Source organism: Coregonus clupeaformis, unplaced genomic scaffold, assembly GCF_020615455.1.
Source record: "Coregonus clupeaformis isolate EN_2021a unplaced genomic scaffold, ASM2061545v1 scaf0087, whole genome shotgun sequence".
NCBI lineage: Eukaryota > Metazoa > Chordata > Actinopteri > Salmoniformes > Salmonidae > Coregonus > Coregonus clupeaformis.
Genome location: NW_025533542.1, coordinates 360,389 through 380,299, shown reverse-complemented (window position 1 = coordinate 380,299; position 19,911 = coordinate 360,389). Strand labels below are relative to the sequence as shown.

At 45.2% G+C, this 19,911-nt stretch overlaps 2 protein-coding genes across 2 annotated transcripts in view; both read left to right on the top strand.

The window, feature by feature from the left end:
• Positions 1–698: 698 nt before the first annotated feature.
• On the top strand, positions 699–10,778 carry LOC121557795 (hsp90 co-chaperone Cdc37). The gene is made up of 9 exons (XM_041871256.2): positions 699–1,018; positions 2,135–2,431; positions 2,758–2,863; positions 3,190–3,305; positions 5,115–5,237; positions 8,831–8,923; positions 9,165–9,254; positions 9,439–9,510; positions 9,729–10,778. Exons 1-9 carry the CDS (start codon positions 905–907, stop codon positions 9,870–9,872), a joined length of 1,155 nt encoding a protein of 384 aa, XP_041727190.1. The 5' UTR covers positions 699–904; the 3' UTR covers positions 9,873–10,778.
• Positions 10,779–15,263: 4,485 nt separating this feature from the next.
• Positions 15,264–19,911, top strand: part of LOC121557801 (cAMP-specific 3',5'-cyclic phosphodiesterase 4C) — a gene marked incomplete at its 3' end in the record, with an annotated part of 32,326 nt that continues 27,678 nt past the window's right edge. Inside the window, exons 1-2 of the mRNA XM_041871260.1 lie at positions 15,264–15,369; positions 17,143–17,778. Coding sequence (XP_041727194.1) covers positions 17,728–17,778 — 51 coding nt within the window. The remainder of the gene's footprint in view (positions 15,370–17,142; positions 17,779–19,911) is intronic.

The following is a 19,911-nucleotide window of genomic DNA, read 5'->3' as shown; positions in this document are numbered from 1 at the left end:
CTATGCTGACAGACACAGCAAACCTTCTTGCCACAGCTCGCATTGATGTGCCATCCTGGATGAGCTGCACTACCTGAGCCACTTGTGTGGGTTGTAGACTCCGTCTCATGCTACCACTAGAGTGAAAGCACCGCCAGCATTCAAAAGTGACCAAAACATCAGCCAGGAAGCATAGGAACTGAGAAGTGGTCTGTGGTCACCACCTGCAAAACCAGTCCTTTATTGGGGGTGTCTTGCTAATTGCCTATAATTTCCACCTGTTGTCTATTCCATTTGCACAACAGCATGTGAAATGTATTGTCAATCAGTGTTGCTTCCTAAGTGGACAGTTTGATTTCACAGAAGTGTGATTGACTTGGAGTTACATTGTGTTGTTTAAGTGTTCCCTTTATTTTTTTGAGCAGTGTATTTTCCTATAAAGAACCATTTGGAAGTACTCATGTGTAACTTGATGTAATTTCAACAACAAAATTTGCTTTTTGCTACTTGTGCGCTCTCTTGTGCCTGAAGCTATAGATTACATTTGTGATTATAAACATAATGTACCTTAACGTTTTTGTCTCTAGAATAAAGAAACATTCCACAGAGATTAAAATGAGCTAAGTCTACAAATGTCAAGGTTTACTTTTACAGTGAATTATTAGCTCAGAAACCTCTGCTTCTCGAAGACTCCAAAGCCATCTCCGTCGCATGATTGCTACGTCACACTCCCTCGCAGATCGGACGCAACAGAGCTTTCCAGAAAATACTTCTGAGCTGAACCGTCGAGTCGAGGGCGTCGGAGAAAGTTTAGCTCGCATTTTCTCTCTTTCAACAGGACCAAAGTGTATATTTTCCTTCCATTTAGTGTGTTGTTGTTGCGTGGACTTCCCACGGAAAGAGAAGGAGGAGAGAGGGCTAGAAGATGACGACTAGGACTATTGATTACAGTGTGTGGGACCACATCGAAGTATCGGATGATGAGGATGAGACTCACCCCAATATCGACACCCCGAGCCTTTTCCGATGGAGGCATCAGGTAGCTATGACAACAGGCGATATGTCTTCACTAAAATAATAATACATATGTAGCTATATTACTAGCTAGTCAGCTAGCGACAGTAGCTAACTAGTTATGTCAGCAAACACTAGCTAGCTATCTTCTTAGCCAAGTGTCATAGCCATAGAAATCACGACAGCCGGCTAATCTAGTTAGCTGGTCAGCTAAAGTGACTAACGTTAATCCAACTGGCTAAAGTGCTAACTAGCTAGGCTTAGCTCTGGTCCAGGGCGTTAGCTAGGCAAGACTTTCAAGATTTGGGCTTTACAGTAGTAGCCTAGTTGCTCAATAAGAGTTTGTCCACAGCTCTAGCGCTCTCTCTCTCTCTGTGTCGGTCTCTGTCTGTCTCTCTCTCTCTTCCCGTCTCTCTTGCGCAGTAAACGTTTGCCCACAGCTCTAGCGCTCTCTCTCTCTGTCTCTCCCTGTCTATATTGCCCAATAAGAGTTTCTCCACACAGCCCGTGATGCACCTTAACCTTGGCTAGCTACATCATAAATTAATCCAGCAGAATTGTGCTAGGTGCAATATCTTGCCTTGGACAGAACGTTTGTTTAGCTTCTTTTTCTTTGGGATTGAGTTGGCGGATTGCATCCAATTTTTAAGTTGCATACACCGCCAACTATTGTACTGGAGTGTGAGGCCAGTCACGGCCTACCTACATTAAGTTATCTTCATTAGTCCTGTTCCTCTAAGACGTTTGGTTAGCTAGCTAATAGGCTAACTGTTAAACAACAACAATGTTACTATCTCCTCCCACCCCTCCACCCTCCTCTCACCCCTCCACCCTCCTCTCCTCCCTCCTCCACCCTTCCATGTCCCTCCCATCTTTCATCTCATCCACCCTCTCTCCATTACTCTAATCTTCCACTGCACCTCCCTCCACCTTCCTCTCCTCCCTCCTCCACCCTTCCATGTCCCTCCCATCTTTCATCTCTCCTCCACCCTCTCTCCATTACTCTAATCTTCCACTGCACCTCCCTCCACCTTCCTCTCCTCCCTCCTCCACCCTTCCATGTCCCTCCCATCTTTCATCTCTCCTCCACTCTCTCTCCACTACTCTAATCTTCCACTGCACCTCCATCTCTCCCTCCTAGGCGCGTGTGGAGAAACAGGTGGCCTTCGAGGAGAAAGGAGAGGAGCTGGAGAGGAACATGGCGGAGTGTAAGAGACGTCTGGAGGAGGTGCAGTACAGAGTGAAGGAGTTAGAGGAGGGAGGACAGAAGGAAGGAGCGGAGGAGGAGAGGAAGACAGAGCTGAGCAAGGCCCAGACAGAGGAGAAGAAATACAAAAAGGATCAACGCTTGTGGGAGAAGAAGATGGAGGAACATCGGAGAGAGGAGAAAAAGATGCCTTGGAACGTTGACACGCTCAGCAAAGAGGGATTCAGCAAGGTGAGATATTTTGTGTGTAGCATTTCGCTACACCCGCAACAACATCTGCTAAATATGTGTATGTAAACCAATAACATTTGATTTGAGATGCACCACACCCTCAACAAAGAGGGCTTCAGCCAGGTGAGATAGGAAGACAAGACATTACTTTGTAGAAGGATAAATCATGAAGATGTGGGCTATCATCACTACTATTGATGTCACATGTTATCCCTCTATTAGCCTACTGTCTACTGAAAAGATCTTTCTCTCCCCTCCTCCTCCCTCCTCCCCCCCCATCCCTTCTTCCCCCCATCCCTTCTTCCCCCCATCCCTTCTTCCCCCAGAGTGTGTTGAACATCAAGCCGGAACCGACAGAAGAGACGGAGGAACAGAAGGAAGAGAAACACCAGACCTTTGTGGAGAAACACGAGAAACAGATCAAACACTTTGGTGAGTTTCAGATTCGCTGTCTATCTCTACACTCTTCTCCCTCTGTCTGTTACAACGCCACACAACTAAACTATTTAATGTCTGTATCTCTCTACTCCTTCTGTCTGTTTCAACACACAACTAAACTATTTAATGTCTGTATCTCTAGACTTTTCTCCCTCTGTCTGTTTCAACACACAACTAAACTATTTAATGTCTGTATCTCTAGACTTTTCTCCCTCTGTCTGTTTCAACACACAACTAAACTATTTAATGTCTGTATCTCTAGACTTTTCTCCCTCTGTCTGTTTCAACACACAACTAAACTATTTAATGTCTATCTGTAGGGATGCTGCGGCGTTGGGAGGACAGTCAGAAGTACCTGTCTGACCACCCTTACCTGGTGTGTGAAGAGACGGCTAACTACCTGGTCATCATGTGTATAGACCTGGAGGTGGAGGAGGTGAGGGGGGGTGTGTTTACATCTTTCTGTGTGTGTGTCTTTGTGTATGTTAACCTGTGTGTGTGTGTGTGTGTCTTTGTGTATGTTAACCGGTGGCATGTGAAAGTATTCACCCCCCATGGCATTTTTCCTATTTTGTTGCCATACAACCTGGAATTAAAATTGATTTTTGGAGGGTTTGTATAATTTGATTTACACAACATGCCTACCACTTTTAAGATGCAAAATATATTTTTTGTGAAACAAACAAGAAATAAGACAAAAAAAACTAACTTGAGCGTGCATAACTATTCACCCCCCCCCCAAGTCAATACTTTGTAGAGCCACCTTTTGCAGCAATTACAGCTGCAAGTCTCTTGGGGTATGTCTCTATAAGCTTGGCACATCTAGCCACTGGGATTTTTGCCCATTTTTCAAGGCAAAACTGCTCCAGCTCCTTCAAGTTGGATGGGTTCCGCTGGTGTACAGCAATCTTTAAGTCATACCACAGATTCTCAATTGGATTGAGGTCTGGGCTTTGACTAGGTCATTCCAAGACATTTCAATGTTTCCCCTTAAACCACTCGAGTGTTGCTTTAGCAGTATGCTTAGGGTCATTGTCCTGCTGGAAGGTGAACCTCCGTCCCAGTCTCAGATCTCTGGAAGACTGAAACAGGTTTCCCTCAAGAACTTCCATGTATTTAGCGGCATCCATCATTCCTTCAATTCTGACCAGTTTCCCAGTCCCTGCAGATGAAAAACATCCCCACAGCATGATACTGCCACCACCATGCTTCACTGTGGGGATGGTGTTCTCGGGGTAATGAGAGGTGTTGGTTTTGCGCCAGACATAGCGTTTTCCTTGATGGCCAAAAGGCTCAATTTTAGTCTCATCTGACCAGAGTACCTTCTTCCATATGTTTGGGGAGTCGCCCACATAGCTTTCGCCAAATATGTTTGCTTATTTTTTTCTTTAAGCAATGGCTTTTTTCTGGCCACTCTTCCGTAAAGCCCAGCTCTGTGAAGTGTACGGCTTAAAGTGGTCCTATGGACAGATGCTCAAATCTCCACTGTGGAGCTTTGCAGCTCCTTCAGGGTTATCTTTGGTCTCTTTGTTGCCTCACTGATTAGTGCACTCCTTGCCTGGTCCGTGAGTCTTGGCAGATTGTGGTGCCATATTCTTTCAATTTTTTTATAATGGATTTAATGGTGCTCCGTGGGATGTTCAAAGTATCTGATATGTTTTTTATAACCCAACCCTGATCTGTACTTCTCCACAACTTTGTCCCTGACCTGTCTTCATGGTGCCGCTTGCTTGGTGGTACCCCTTGCTTAGTAGTGCCCCTTGCTTAGTGGTGTTGCAGACTCTGGGGCCTTTCAGAACAGGTGTGTATATATACTGAGATCATGTGACACTTAGATTGCACACAGGTGGACTTCATTTAACTAATTATGTGACTTCTGAAGGTAATTGGTTGCACCAGATCTTATTTAGGGGCTTCATAGCAAAGGGGGTGAATACATATGCACGCACAACGTTTCCGTTATTTATTTTTTAGAATTTTTTTGAAGCAAGTTATTTTTTTTCATTTCACTTCACCAATTTGGACTATTTTGTGTATGTCCATTACATAAAATCCAAATAAAAATCAATTTAAATTACAGGTTGTAATGCAACAAAATAGGAAAAAGGCCAAGGGGGATGAATACTTTTGCAAGACACTGTATGTGTTTGTGTGTCTGTATCTTTGTGTATGTTAACCTGTGTGTGTGTGTGTGTGTGTGTGGTGTGTGTGTGTGTGTGTGTGTGGTGTGTGTGTGTGTGTGTAGAAACATGGTTTGATGGATCAGGTAGCTCACCAGACCATAGTGATGCAGTTTATCTTGGAGCTGGCTAAGAGTCTGAAGATCGACCCTCGAGGATGCTTCAGACAGTTCTTCCAAAAGATCAAGGTAGGCGTGTTGCCTTTATTCATTTTAAGGCCGGGATTCAATCAGAGGCGCCTTGTTGAATACAGAAACAAAAACGCTGCAGATATCGGCTCAAGTGGAAATGACCTTTTAAATGCAAAGCGCTGTTCTCTTGTTGATAAAGCCCCTTTTGATTGAATCCCGGCTTTATGAGTTGATGCCCCTTTTGATTGAATCCCGGCTTTATGAGTTGATGCCCCTTTTGATTGAATCCCGGCTTTATGAGTTGAAGCCCCTTTTGATTGAATCCCGGCTTTATGAGTTGATGCCCCTTTTGATTGAATCCCGGCTTTATGAGTTGAAGCCCCTTTTGATTGAATCCCGGCTTTATGAGTTGATGCCCCTTTTGATTGAATCCCGGCTTTATGAGTTGATGCCCCTTTTGATTGAATCCCGGCTTTATGAGTTGATGCCCCTTTTGATTGAATCCCGGCTTTATGAGTTGATGCCCCTTTTGATTGAATCCCGGCTTTATGAGTTGATGCCCCTTTTGATTGAATCCCGGGCTTTATGAGTTGATGCCCCTTTTGATTGAATCCCGGCTTTATGAGTTGATGCCCCTTTTGATTGAATCCCGGCTTTATGAGTTGATGCCCCTTTTGATTGAATCCCGGCTTTATGAGTTGATGCCCCTTTTGATTGAATCCCGGCTTTATGAGTTGATGCCCCTTTTGATTGAATCCCGGCTTTATGAGTTGATGCCCCTTTTGATTGAATCCCGGCTTTATGAGTTGATGCCCCTTTTGATTGAATCCCGGCTTTATGAGTTGATGCCCCTTTTGATTGAATCCCGGCTTTATGAGTTGATGCCCCTTTTGATTGAATCCCGGCTTTATGAGTTGATGCCCCTTTTGATTGGATCCCGGCTTTATGAGTTGATGCCCCTTTTGATTGAATCCCGGCTTTATGAGTTGATGCCCCTTTTGTTTGGATCCCGGCTTTATGAGTTGATGCCCCTTTTGATTGGATCCCGGCTTTATGAGTTGATGCCCCTTTTGATTGAATCCCGGCTTTATGAGTTGATGCCCCTTTTGATTGAATCCCGGCTTTATGAGTTGATGCCCCTTTTGATTGGATCCCGGCTTTATGAGTTGATGCCCCTTTTGATTGGATCCCGGCTTTATGAGTTGAAGCCCCTTTTGATTGAATCCCGGCTTTATGAGTTGATGCCCCTTTTGATTGAATCCCGGCTTTATGAGTTGAAGCCCCTTTTGATTGAATCCCGGCTTTATGAGTTGATGCCCCTTTTGATTGAATCCCGGCTTTATGAGTTGATGCCCCTTTTGATTGGATCCCGGCTTTATGAGTTGATGCCCCTTTTGATTGAATCCCGGCTTTATGAGTTGATGTATAACTTTGAGTTGTTTAACTTCACGTGTGTGTCCATATACAGTCCTGCTTGGAAGTATGTGAACCCTTTGTGCAATTGCAGATTTTTTATATTTTACCATGAAATCTTCATTTAATCAGAACCAGTCTTTTGGATCTGACATAACAGGTTTATATTTACCAATACCATATGTTGGTGTAGAGGAAATCATGCGTGTAGTAGAAAAACAACATTTAAAAAGAAATTAGTGCAGGTGCAAAAATAAGTGAACCCCAAGTTGCATTGGTTAAATCAAGTAGGTAAGTAGAATCAGGTGGGTAAATAATTAGCTACCAAATGAACCAATCAAAGGAGAGATCGGTAGGAAAGAGTTTGGGCGGGACTCTGATAAAAAATTGAGATAAGAAACCTGGTCAGTTTGGTGTTACTCATCCAGGTGAATGCAAAGCGCACCATGCCGAGAGGAAAGGAGATCTCAGAGGACATCAGGACGAGGGTAGTGAGAGCGCTTCAGTCTGGGGAAGGCTATAAAATCATCTAAAAAAGATTTGACCTCCATCAGTCCACTGTGAGGCAAATCATTTACAAATGGAGAGCAGTTAACATGACAGCAACTAGGCCTAGAAGTGGACGCCCTTCCAAAATATCCCCAAGAGCCACAAGAACAATAATAAATCAGGTAAAAGCCAACCCAAATATAACATCTAGAGATTTGCAGACCTCCCTTGCTGCATCTCAGGTAACTGTGCATGCTTCAACAATAAGAAGAACACTGATTCAAAATGCCATTCATGGAAGGGTTGCTAGGAAGAAGCCTCTGCTGTCATAATGGAAGGGTTGCTAGGAAGAAGCCTCTGCTGTCATAATGGAAGGGTTGCTAGGAAGAAGCCTCTGCTGTCATAATCGAAGGGTTGCTAGGAAGAAGCCTCTGCTGTCATAATGGAAGGGTTGCTAGGAAGAAGCCTCTGCTGTCATAATGGAAGGGTTGCTAGGAAGAAGCCTCCGCTGTCAAAAAAGAACCAAACTGGCCGTCTTAACTTTTCCAGAGACCACCTGGACAAACCTGAAGGTTTCTGGAAGTCCATTCTCTGGACCGAGGAGTTCAAAATTGACCTTTTTGGTCACAAGGAACACCGCTATGTTTGGCAAAAAACCCAACACTGCCTACCACCAAAATAACCTTATCCCAACAGTCAAGCATGGTGGTGGGAATATGAAGATCTGGGGGCTGCTTTTCCTCCTCTGGACCTGGACGACTCCACATCATTAAAGGAACCATGAATTCTGAGGTATACCAGGAGATTCTTGAACAGAACATCAGGCCATCAGCTGAAAAATGGGTCTTCCAACAAGACAACGACCCAAAGCATTCAAGCAAATCTACCAAAGAATGGCTCAGGAGAAAGAAGATTTGTGTTTTTGGATTGGCCAAGTCAAAGTCCTGACCTAAATCTAATCGAGATGCTGTGACCTGAAGCTCTGTCATTGCCACTCTGTTATTGCTTGTCCATATATGTATATATTCTTAAATTCCATTCCTTACTAGATTTGTGTGGTTTGGGTATATGTTGTGAAATTGTTAGATATTACTTGTTAGATATTACTGCACTGTCGGAGCTAGAAGCACAAGCATTTCGCTACACCCGCAATAACATCTGCAAAACATGTGTATGTGACAAATAAAATGTGATTTGATTTGAAGCGGGCATTCATGCCAGACACCCCTCAAACCTCACTCAATTGGCTGAGTTCTGTAAGGAGTAGTTGGCAAAAATCCCTCAAAACAGATGTCAGAGACTGATTGCTGGCTATAGGAAACGTTTAGTCCAAGTCATCGCTGCTAATGGAGGTGCCACAAGCTATTGACTGAAAGGGGGTCACATATTTTTGCACACATCAAATCTTAGTTTCTGTTAAATAAAAAATGAAAATATATATAATATTTTTTTTGTTTTCTGTCATTTACGTGGAATGTCTTCATTACGAATTGGGGTTTAGATAAGGATTTTATATGTTTTATTTTAATATTTTATAGCAAAATAATGACCAGCCCTGTAGGGTTCACATACTTTCAAGCAGCACTGTATGTACTGTGTACAGGTGTATGTACTGTGTACAGGTGTATGTACTGTGTACAGGTGTATGTACTGTGTACAGGTGTATGTATTGTGTACAGGTGTATGTACTGTGTACAGGTGTACCTGTATGTCACACCAATCTATCTCTCTCTCTCTCTCTCTGTCAGACAGCGGACCAGCCCTACCAGGAGGCCTTTACTGATGAGCTGGAGTCATTTAAGGAGAGAGTTCGAGGCAGAGCTAAGATCAGGATACAAAAGGTCATTTTCCCTCAAGAAAAATTGTTTCTTGCTTCAGCTGTTTTAAAAGTATTTTTATGGTAGTGGGAGAAGTTCAAAGGGATATTTTACTCCAAAAACATTCAGACGTTCACATTTTTCTGGGACTGTATCATAACTGTAGACTGATGAACAGAATACTAAAATATATATATGTTTTGTAAAATACGAGGCATTGGTGAGGTTCTAAATAAATACATGAATATGAAATGATTTGTTAAAGGCTATGGAGGAGTATGAGGAGGAGGAGAGACAGAACCGACTAGGACCTGGTGGACTGGACCCTGTGGAAGTCTACCAGACTCTGCCAGAGGTAACACACACACACACACACACACAGAGAGAGAGAGAGAGAGAGACACACACACAGAGAGACACACACAGAGAGAGGGAGAGACACAGTCAGCAACCTATGGCCACATATTCAGAGGAAGTGGTCGCCAACCCCAGTCTCCTTTTTTGACCTCTGACATGTGATGTCACATCCTGTTTCACAGGAAATGAAGAAGTGTTTTGATGATAAAGACATCTCAATGCTGCAGGAAGCTATCAGCAAGATGGACCCCATGGTGAGTGTCTCCTGTCTCTCTCTTTCTCTCCTCCTCACTTTCTCTCCTTTCTCTCCTCCTTTCTCTCTCCTAATGTTCTCTCTCTCCCCCTCTCTTTCTCTCTCCTAATGTTATCTTTCTCTCTCCTAACATTCTCTCTCTCCACCTCTCTCGCTCCCTCTCTTTTTCCTCACTCTCTCTGACCTGTGTGTGTGTGTGTGTGTGTTGTGGTTTCTCAGGAGGCAAAGGTCCACATGAAGAGGTGCATTGACTCGGGACTCTGGGTTCCCAACGCCAATACCGACAACGAAGATGCAGAGAATGAGGAAGAGGAAAAGGAGGACAAAGAAGATGAGGAAGAGCCAGAGAAGGAGGAGAAATGACTGTCATAAATTGAACTTACCCTTCCCTTAGACTTTTGACCTTTTCAGACCTAGCTACTCCCTTTACTAGCATTAGCTTGTCCTATTGAAAACATACTGTGAAGATGCTAACTTCCCTAGCGTTAAATGGACTAGTATCGCTAGCATTAGCCTGACCCATTGAAAACCTGCTCCGGGCCAGTATTTACAAAGCGTCTCAGAGTGGGACTGCTGATCTTGGATCTGTTTTGCTTTCTTCTAATCATCATGAACAAAATCATATGTACAAGGGGACCTCATCCTAGATCATCACTCCTATTCTGAGACGCTTTTTGAATATGTGCCTGGGGTGAAGTTTCCCCTAGGTATCAGCTTCCCCTCCCACAATCCTGACGTTAACCATTTGGGGGGAAATGCTAAACTTCATCCAAACGTCACCCTGCTGTCTCTTCTACCCATAGTCCCATCTTTATATTTACCCCCCCCCACCTCACTTCTGGTTTAATAGCACATCATCTGTTTTGATTTTGTTATTGATCATTTTTGGTTTTGGTTTTGTATTATAGATGTAGTTCCACCCTTTCTAGTCACCTAGAACTCAGACCAGTCTTCTGAACTGTTACCTAGAACATAGAACTGCTACCCAACAGAAACCCATTCAGAACTGCTCAACCCTGGTTTTAAACCCTCCACCTAATCCTACCTCCATCCCCTTTGAACCAAACTCTCTCGCTCTGTCAGGCCTCTCTTTGTCTCTCAGCATGGGTCAAACCACTTTAAACCAGATGAAACCAGTTCAAACCGGCGCAATCCTGATCACAGCTCCTCGCTGCAGCTGGGACAGACCGGGTGTGGTCTGTCAGTTGACTCCGCCCCTTTCCTTATTACAGTTGTCTATTGCTTAGTAAAGTTGACATGCAAAAACAATTGTTCTTGTGATATTTTTCTCTTTGTATGTTCTCTTTTGATTTCTCTTTTTCCCTGTTCTTTTTTCTGTCTGTCTGTCTCTGGCTGGCTGGCTGTCTGTCTGTCTCTTTGACTGTCTGTCTGTCTGTCTCTCTCTCTCTCTGTCTGTCTGTCTGTCTCTTTGTCTGTCTGTCTGTGTCTCTTTGTCTGTCTGTCTCGATGAACATGGTGAAAATATAACCTCTAAATGGTCCTTGTATTGTTTCATCAATGCCATTGGATACTAAAGCAATAAGGCCCTTAGACGTGGTATATTGGCCATATACCACAAACCCCCGAGGTGCCTTATTACTATTATAAACTGGTTACCAAGATAATTAGAGCAGTAAAAATACATGTTTTGTCATACCCATGGTATACGGTCTGCTATACCACGGCTGTCAGCCAATCAGCATTCAGGGCTCGAACCACCCGGTTTATAATGCCAGATACCTGCTATGTGTTGACATCACTCTCCCAGTGTATCAGCCAATCAGAAACCAGACTTTGATACAGTAAAAAGATAACATCATCCGTTCCCTTTATGATTTATGCAATGGCAATTACTGGTAAGCAGTTGTTTTGAGGCTGACCAATAGATTGTGAAAACATGTTGTACTGGCCAATACAACATGCATACTTTCAATGGTAAAGACAATAGATAATATTACAACCTGACAATGTAAACACACTCATGAAATTACCACTGATAAGAAAAAAAAGGGAGAGTAACTTTCTAGAGGAAATCTGAGGAAATAATTTCCTCAGAGGAAATGACTGGTAAGCAACCAGCAGGTACTGTAGAGTGGAGAGGAACAGAGTTGAACTACTCTGTAGATAGTGAGGGACAATATACTGTAGGAATGTACCTATGTAACAGATGTCCATCCAGTGATAACCAGAAGACTGGTCTCAGAGCCAGTGGAACAGATGTCCAGAAGACTGGTCTCAGAGCCAGTGGAACAGACGCGATCGTACTTCGTAATTCTCTTGCGTTTTGTTTTTAGATAAATAATTCTGATGATAGCCACAAGGAAGCGCAGGACAACAGTATGTTGATGGCTGTAGATTCGTGATTCGTCTGTTGGCATGGAAATAACTATTAGCAGGGAGCTAATGTGACCATTACAATTAGAGCATGCTAGCTAACTCGCGCTTACAGCAATAACATATAAAAGCACAGACCAGGATGCCCCCAATATCTACCAGGTACATGTCGTATATGATGAATGGTGGCAATTATTGCCGTCAACAAAGAGTCCGCTATGCTGCATCGTGTTCAAAGCTTTTATTAAAATCACGAGATTTACAGCATAGGTACAGACCCGCGGTGTCCGGAGAACGGCTCCCCGATTGCCATGGCCGTTCTGACGTCTCATCGTTTAACCCCTATTTATAAACAATGCAAAAAGAGGGGTGACTCCCTCTTCTGGCCAATCACCAGTCTCCCCTGGGGCATCACCCTCCAAACGCTACATTTGAACTAAGATCATAAAACAACATTCTTTGTTCCTCCAAAACATTTAACAAAGGCATAATCTTCAGATACGATATACACATATATATATATATATATATACAAACACCAGGACATGTATATAGTGAACTCATACACATTGTAAATATGACAATAGAATACAGTATTTCAGAACGTGACCTACCGCTTGCATGCCAATACCAGACTGGGACGAAGTTACGTTTGCGATCTCCCCCTATCCGCAAGCATGACTAATGGCATAACACCTAATTGATATGTAAATTCAACCAACCAATAAGAATGCATAAAATATAGAATACATATTTCTGCAGTGTCAAATGGAAACATAACCAATCCTGTTACACATGTTACCTTACTGGGGGAATACAGTGGGAGTAGAGTGAGAGCAGGGGTGTAATTATTAGTCCAAAACGTTTACTCCTAACGGAAAACATTTTGCAACGGAAACGAGAGTTTCTATTGGACAAATTCCGGTAGGTCCTACCCCGTTTCGTTCCGTTTGGTTCTGTTGAGTTCCTAGTGAGTACACCCCAGATCTATATCACTGATCAGATGTTGACATGCCTCATCCATACAGGAAGCACAAAGCACCACGTCAGAAATAGCTGAGTGGAGCTGTTCATTCATTCATTCATTCATTCATTCCTCAAAGAGAACTGAGTGGAGCTATTCATTCATTCATCCTCAAAGAGGGCTGAGTGGAGCTGTTCATTCATTCATTCATTCATTCATTCTCCTCAAAGAGAACTGAGTGGAACTATTCATTCATTCCTCAAAGAGGGCTGAATGGAGCTGTTCATTCATTCATTCCTCAAAGAGAGCTGGGTGGAGCTGTTCATTCATTCATTCATTCCTCTGAGCAGTCATGTGAATGGAGGGTTCCTTTCAGGAAGTGAGTGAGGGGGAGGGAGGTGTGTGTGTGTATATATATATATATACTGAACAAAAATATAAATGCAAAATGTAAAGTGTTGGTCCCATGTTTCATGAGCTGAAATAAAAGATCCCAAAAAAATTCCATAAGCACAAAAAGCTTTTTTCTCTAAAATGTTGTGCACAAATTTGTTTACATCCCTGTTAGTGAGCATTTCTCCTTTGCCAAGATAATCCATCCACTTGACAGGTGTGGCATATCAAGAAGCAGATTAAACTGCATGATCATTACACAGGTGCACCTTGTGCTGGGACAATAAAAGGCCACTCTAAAATGTGCAGTTTTGTCACAACACAATGCCACAGTTGTCTCAAGTTTTGAGGGAGTGTGCAATTGGCATGCTGACTGCAGGAATGTTAATTTCTCTACCATGAGCCGCCTCCAACGTCGTTTTAGAGAATTTGGCAGTACTTCCAACCGGCCTCACAACCACAGACCATGTGTAACCGCGCCAGCCCAGGACCACATCCGGCTTCTTCACCTGCCGGATCGTCTGAGACCAGCTACCCAGACAGCTGATGTTACTGTGGGTTTGTCAGAAACCGTCTCAGGGAAGCTCATCTGCGTGCTCGTCATCCTTATCAGGGTCTTGACCTGACTGAAGTTCGGCGTCGTAACCAACTTTAGCGGGCAAATGCTCACCTTCGATGGCCACTGGCACACTGGAGAACTGTGCTCTTCACGGATGAATCCCAGTTTCAACTGTACCGGGCAGATGGCAGACAGCATGAATGGCGTCGTGTGGGTGAGCGGTTTTCTGATGTCAACGTTGTGAACAGGGTTCCCCATGGTGGCGGTGGGGTTATGATATGGGCAGACGTAAGCTATGGACAATGAACACCATTTTATTTTATCGATGGCAATTTGAATGCACAACCCCCCGTGACGAGATCCTGAGGCCCATTGTCTTACCATTCATCAGCCACCATCACCTCATGTTTCAGCATGATTATGCACGGCCCCATGTCGCAAGGATCTGTACACAATTGCTGGAAGCTGAAAATGTCCCAGTTCTTACATGGCCTGCATACTCACCAGACATGTCACCCATTGAGCATGTTTGGGATGCTCTGGATCGACATGTACGACAGCATGTTCCCGCCAATATCCAGCAACTTCGCACAGAGGAGTGGGAGTGAGACAACATTCCACAGGCCACAATCAACAGCCTGATCAACTCTATGCGAAGGAGATGTGTCGCGCTGCATGAGGCCAATGGTGGTCACACCAGATACTGACTGTTTTTCTGGTTTAGATTAGGGCCTAATTTATTTATTTCAATTGACTGATTTCCTTATTATTGTTGCATGTTGCGTTTATATATTTTTGTTCGTTCAGTGTAGTATGTCTGCCCACTCTGTATGTATGAGAGAGAAAGAGACTAAGCTGTGTGAGAGCGAGTGAGACTGAGTGTGTGAGAGTGAGTGTGTGTGTGTGTGTGTGTGTGTGTGAGAGAGTGTGTGTGACAAGGGGCTGGTTTGGGTTGAGCTTTTCCTCTCCCCATCCAACTAGGCAGTACTGCATTGAGCTCAAGTGTGTGTGTGTGTGTGTGTGTGTGGTGGATGACTATAAGAACATCTGGGAGGAATAGGGAAGGGGTGGGATGCATCTTATCAGGGGAGTGTGGGGGGGGATCTGTGTTGTGTAGGGGGGAGGGAGGGAGGCTGGGGGGTTGGGGGAGACCACTAGAAAGAGGGAGGGGTAGAGAAGGGGGGAAATGAGGGGGAGGGGAGCTACTGGAGCTGCGGGTATTATTCATGAGTCTGACAGGCGTTCTCTTTCTTCACTGTGACACACTGGTACTCTGCAGAGAGAGAAAGAGAGAGAGAGAGGGAGAGAGATATAGAGCAAGGGAGAGAGAGAGAGAGAGAGAGAGAGAGAGAGAGAGAGAGAGAGAGAGAGAGAGAGAGAGAGAGAGAGAGAGAGAGAGGAAGACGGAGAGATATAGAGCAAGGGAGAGAGAGAGAGAGAGAGGGGGGGGGGGAGAGAGAGAGGAAGACGGAGAGATATAGAGCGCGAGAGAGAGAGAGCGGGAGAGAAAGAGATATAGAGCAAGGGAGAAGGAGAGAGAGACAAGGAGGGAAACAGAGACAGAGAGTGGAGGCTGAGCGCATCTCTCCATTGATCTTGAACCGATCAAGGTGAGTGTTTTTTTTTCTCCCACAACCCTGCAGTGTCTGTGTGTGTGACAGACGTCGTTAGCAATGTGTGTGTAGAATGACATGTGACGTTAAAAGGGTAGACCACATGTAATCAACATGCCAGTCGTGTGTGTATGTGTGTCTATTACATTTTGACATGTTAGTCATTTAGCAGACGCTCTTATCCAGAGCGACTTATAGGTAGTGAGTGCATACATTTTTCATACTGGCCCCCCGTCTATGTTGTGTGTCTATGGTGTGGGTATAACAATAGCAGAATGGATGGAGGCTACATGGTGATGCTGTATTGTGGAGGCTAGCTAGCTACATGGTGATGCTGTATTGTGGAGGCTAGCTAGCTACATGGTGATGCTGTATTGTGGAGGCTAGCTAGCTACATGGTGATGCTGTATTGTGGAGGCTAGCTAGCTACATGGTGATGCTGTATTGTGGAGGCTAGCTAACTACATGGTGATGCTGTATTGTGGAGGCTAGCTAGCTACATGGTGATGCTGTATTGTGGAGGCTAGCTAGCTACATGGTGATGCTGTATTGTGGAGGCTAGCTAACTACATGGTGATGCTGTATTGTGGAGGCTAGCTAGCTACATGGTGATGCTGTATTGTGGAGGCTAGCTAGCTACATGGTGATGCTGTATTGTGGAGGCTAGCTGGCTACATGGTGATGCTGTATTGTGGAGGCTTGCTAGCTACATGGTGATGCTGTATTGTGGAGGCACTCTAACTACATGGTGATGCTGTATTGTGGAGGCTAGCTAGCTACATGGTGATGCTGTATTGTGGAGGCTAGCTAGCTACATGGTGATGCTGTATTGTGGAGGCTTGCTAGCTACAGGGTGATGCTGTATTGTGGAGGCTTGCTAGCTACATGGTGATGCTGTATTGTGGAGGCTTGCTAGCTACATGGCGATGCTATATTGGGTATAGTTAGCTGCCTCAGGATGGTGTGGGCGTGTCCCTGCCTGCGTTCTCTGGATTCATGTCATTGTGTCTGTGTGTCAAGGTGTTTGGTGTGTGTCTGTGTGTCTGGTTGCGTGATTCTGTGTCATCTGTGTGTGTGTGTGTCAGTCTGTCATCTGTGTGTGTGTGTGTGTGTGTGCGTGTGTGTGTGTGTGTGTGTGTGTGTGTGTGTGTGTGTGTGTGTGTTTTCTGATGAGAAGACTGAGATGTCTTATGTTACATACTCTTTGAAGAGGTTAAGGTTTCAGATGTTTTTGGAAGATGGGCAGGGACTCCGCTATCCTGATGTTAGGGAGAAGCTTGTTCCACTATTGGGGTGCCATGACACAGAAGAGCTTTGACTGGGCTGAGTGGGAGCTGCCGTCCCGTAGGCGTGGGAGGGCCAAGAGACCAGGGGTGGTAGAACGGAGTGCTCGGGTTGGGGTGTAGGGTTTGGCCATAGCCTGAAGGTAGGGCATCCATAGCAGTGGAGGCTGCTGAGGGTAGGACGGCTCATAATAATGGCTGGAATGGAAACCATGTGACTGAGGTATTTGATACCGTTCCACTTATTCCGCTCTAGCCATTACCACAAGCCCGTCCTCCCCAATGAAGGTGCCACCAACCGCCTGTGATCCGTAGCGTTAACAGTAGTTTAGTATGAGTCCTGGTCAGAAGGAGTACTCTAGCATCCTGGTCAAAAGTAGTGCACTATATAGGTTATAATTTGGGATGCAAACTATTTTTTAAAAATATTTCTGTTTTTACCAATGTCATGCTCTGCTCTCTATCTACTGTGTTCCTCTTCTTCCAGGACACTGACCTGTTGTCTGATACACCGGCCAATCAAAACCAGGGTTACAGTGGCAGTCATGTCAGGGATGCACCGTTCAACCAATCAGAGCTGGGATTCTACAAATGTTGGTGTTCCGTTGCACAGATGAACCAATCACACGCAGGCGTCGCGCTTCGCATCCCACAGAACCTACGGAACCCGAATCCAACGAACCAATCAGATACAGGATTGCTGGTTCCAGAACAAATCCGGAGGATGGCGAGGGTTCATCGCTGTTTCCAAGCAACCAATCGGATTGCGGATTACTAACCTCACCACCTCACTGGATTACACATTTGGGGATTTTAGAGGAACCAGGATTCCAGCCAATTGGAGCTTGAGGAGGACTGAGGCGTCGGGCGTGGTGATTGGCTGCTGAGTCCGATGGGGGCGTGAGCCGTGGTTGTGGCCCGGTCTGACCCTGGCTGGTCTGACCCCTAACCTCTAACCCCTGACCTGTAACCCCTGACCCCTCTGGTCCTGGCTCTCCAGCTGCTGTGCTGCTTGGGTTCTGGTCCCGTCCGCTCCGGGGGAGGGGCCAAAAAGAACAATCAGCCAATCACTATGAAGAAGAGCCGCAGTGTGCAGCGTCTGTCACTGGCCGGAGAGGAGGAGGTAACACACACAGGGACACACACAGACACACACAGGGACACACACAGACACACACAGGGACACACACAGACACACACAGACACACACACAGGGACACACAGGGACACAGGGACACACACAGGGACACACACAGGGACACACACACAGGGACACACACACAGGGACACACACAGGGACACACACAGGGACACACACAGGGACACACACAGACACACACACAGGGACACACACAGGGACACACACAGGGACACACACAGGGACACACACAGGGACACACACAGGGACACACAGGGACACACACAGACACACACAGGGACACACACAGACACACACAGGGACACACACAGGGACACACACAGGGACACACACAGGGACACACACAGGGACACACAGGGACACAGGGACACACACAGGGACACACACAGGGACACACACAGACACACACAGGGACACACACAGGGACACACACAGACACACACACAGACACACACAGGGACACACACAGGGACACACACAGGGACACACACAGGGACACACACAGGGACACACACAGGGACACACACAGGGACACACACAGGGACACACACAGGGACACACACAGGGACACACACAGGGACACAGGGACACACACAGGGACACAGGGACACACACACAGGGACACACACAGGGACACACACAGGGACACACACAGGGACACACACAGGGACACACACAGGGACACAGGGACACACACAGGGACACAGGGACACACACAGGGACACAGGGACACACACAGGGACACACACAGGGACACACACAGGGACACACACAGGGACACACACAGGGACACACACAGGGACACAGGGACACACACAGGGACACACACAGGGACACAGGGACACACACAGGGACACACACACAAACAAACAAAGACGTATGTAGGGTAAACACACAGCATTGAGATCTATTGACTGGGGTGTCCCTGGACTACAGTCTAAGGAGTCTCTCTTCCTAATGGAGGGTTTCCCTTCCGTCCACTGATCTCAAGGCTGCAGTCTGTGATAGTAGAAAGTGTGTGTGTGTGTGTGTTCTGTGTAGCCTCTACAATAACAACAGTGAAGCATCTCTTCACATCTGTAGGTCTGGACAACTAGAGACGTAGCATGGAACATGGAACACTGTTGCCTAGCAACTAGCAGCCTGCCTTCCATTCCCCCAGTGTTCTGTTGCTACGCTGCTGCAGTGCAGATCACACTCTCTCTGTAGAGGGATTATACACAACACATACACACACACAGATATGGGGTGCCATAGACCAGCATACGGCCTCTCTAAATCTCTATTGAGTGAGCTCACATAATAACATTACCCTCAATGCTTCCTGTCATTCACATAACATTACATTCTATGCTTCCTGTCATTCACATAACATTACATTCTATGCTTCCTGTCATTCACATAACATTACATTCTATGCTTCCTGTCATTCACATAACATTACATTCTATGCTTCCTGTCATTCACATAACATTACATTCTATGCTTCCTGTCATTCACATAACATTACATTCTATGCTTCCTGTCATTCACATAACATTACATTCTATGCTTCCTGTCATTCACATAACATTACATTCTATGCTTCCTGTCATTCACATAACATTACATTCTATGCTTCCTGTCATTCACATAACATTACATTCTATGCTTCCTGTCATTCACATAACATTACATTCTATGTTTCCTGTCATTCGGGGGGATGTAGCTCAGTTGGTAGAGCATGGCGCTTGCAACGCCAGGGTTGTGGGTTCGTTTCCCACGGGGGGCCAGTATGAAAATGTATGCACTCACTAACTGTAAGTTGCTCTGGATAAGAGCATCTGCTAAATGACTAAAATGTAAATTCATTAACATTACCCTCTATGCTTCCTGTCATTCACATAACATTACCCTCTATGCTTCCTGTCATTCACATAACATTACCCTCTTTGCTTCCTGTCATTCACATAACATTACCCTCTATGCTTCCTGTCATTCAGTAACATTACCCTATATGCGTCCTGTCATTCAGTAACATTACCCTCTATGCTTCCTGTCATTCAGTAACATTACCCTCTATGCTTCCTGTCATTCAGTAATATTACCCTCTATGCT

Bases quoted from the DNA above. Each gene is read 5' to 3' on its own strand.
- LOC121557795 (XM_041871256.2), top strand. From the start codon at position 905: ATGACGACTAGGACTATTGATTACAGTGTGTGGGACCACATCGAAGTA. The intron at 3,306-5,114 runs GTGAGGGGGGGT...GTGTGTGTGTAG, and splicing joins TAGACCTGGAGGTGGAGGAG to AAACATGGTTTGATGGATCA. The intron at 8,924-9,164 runs GTCATTTTCCCT...GATTTGTTAAAG, and splicing joins CTAAGATCAGGATACAAAAG to GCTATGGAGGAGTATGAGGA.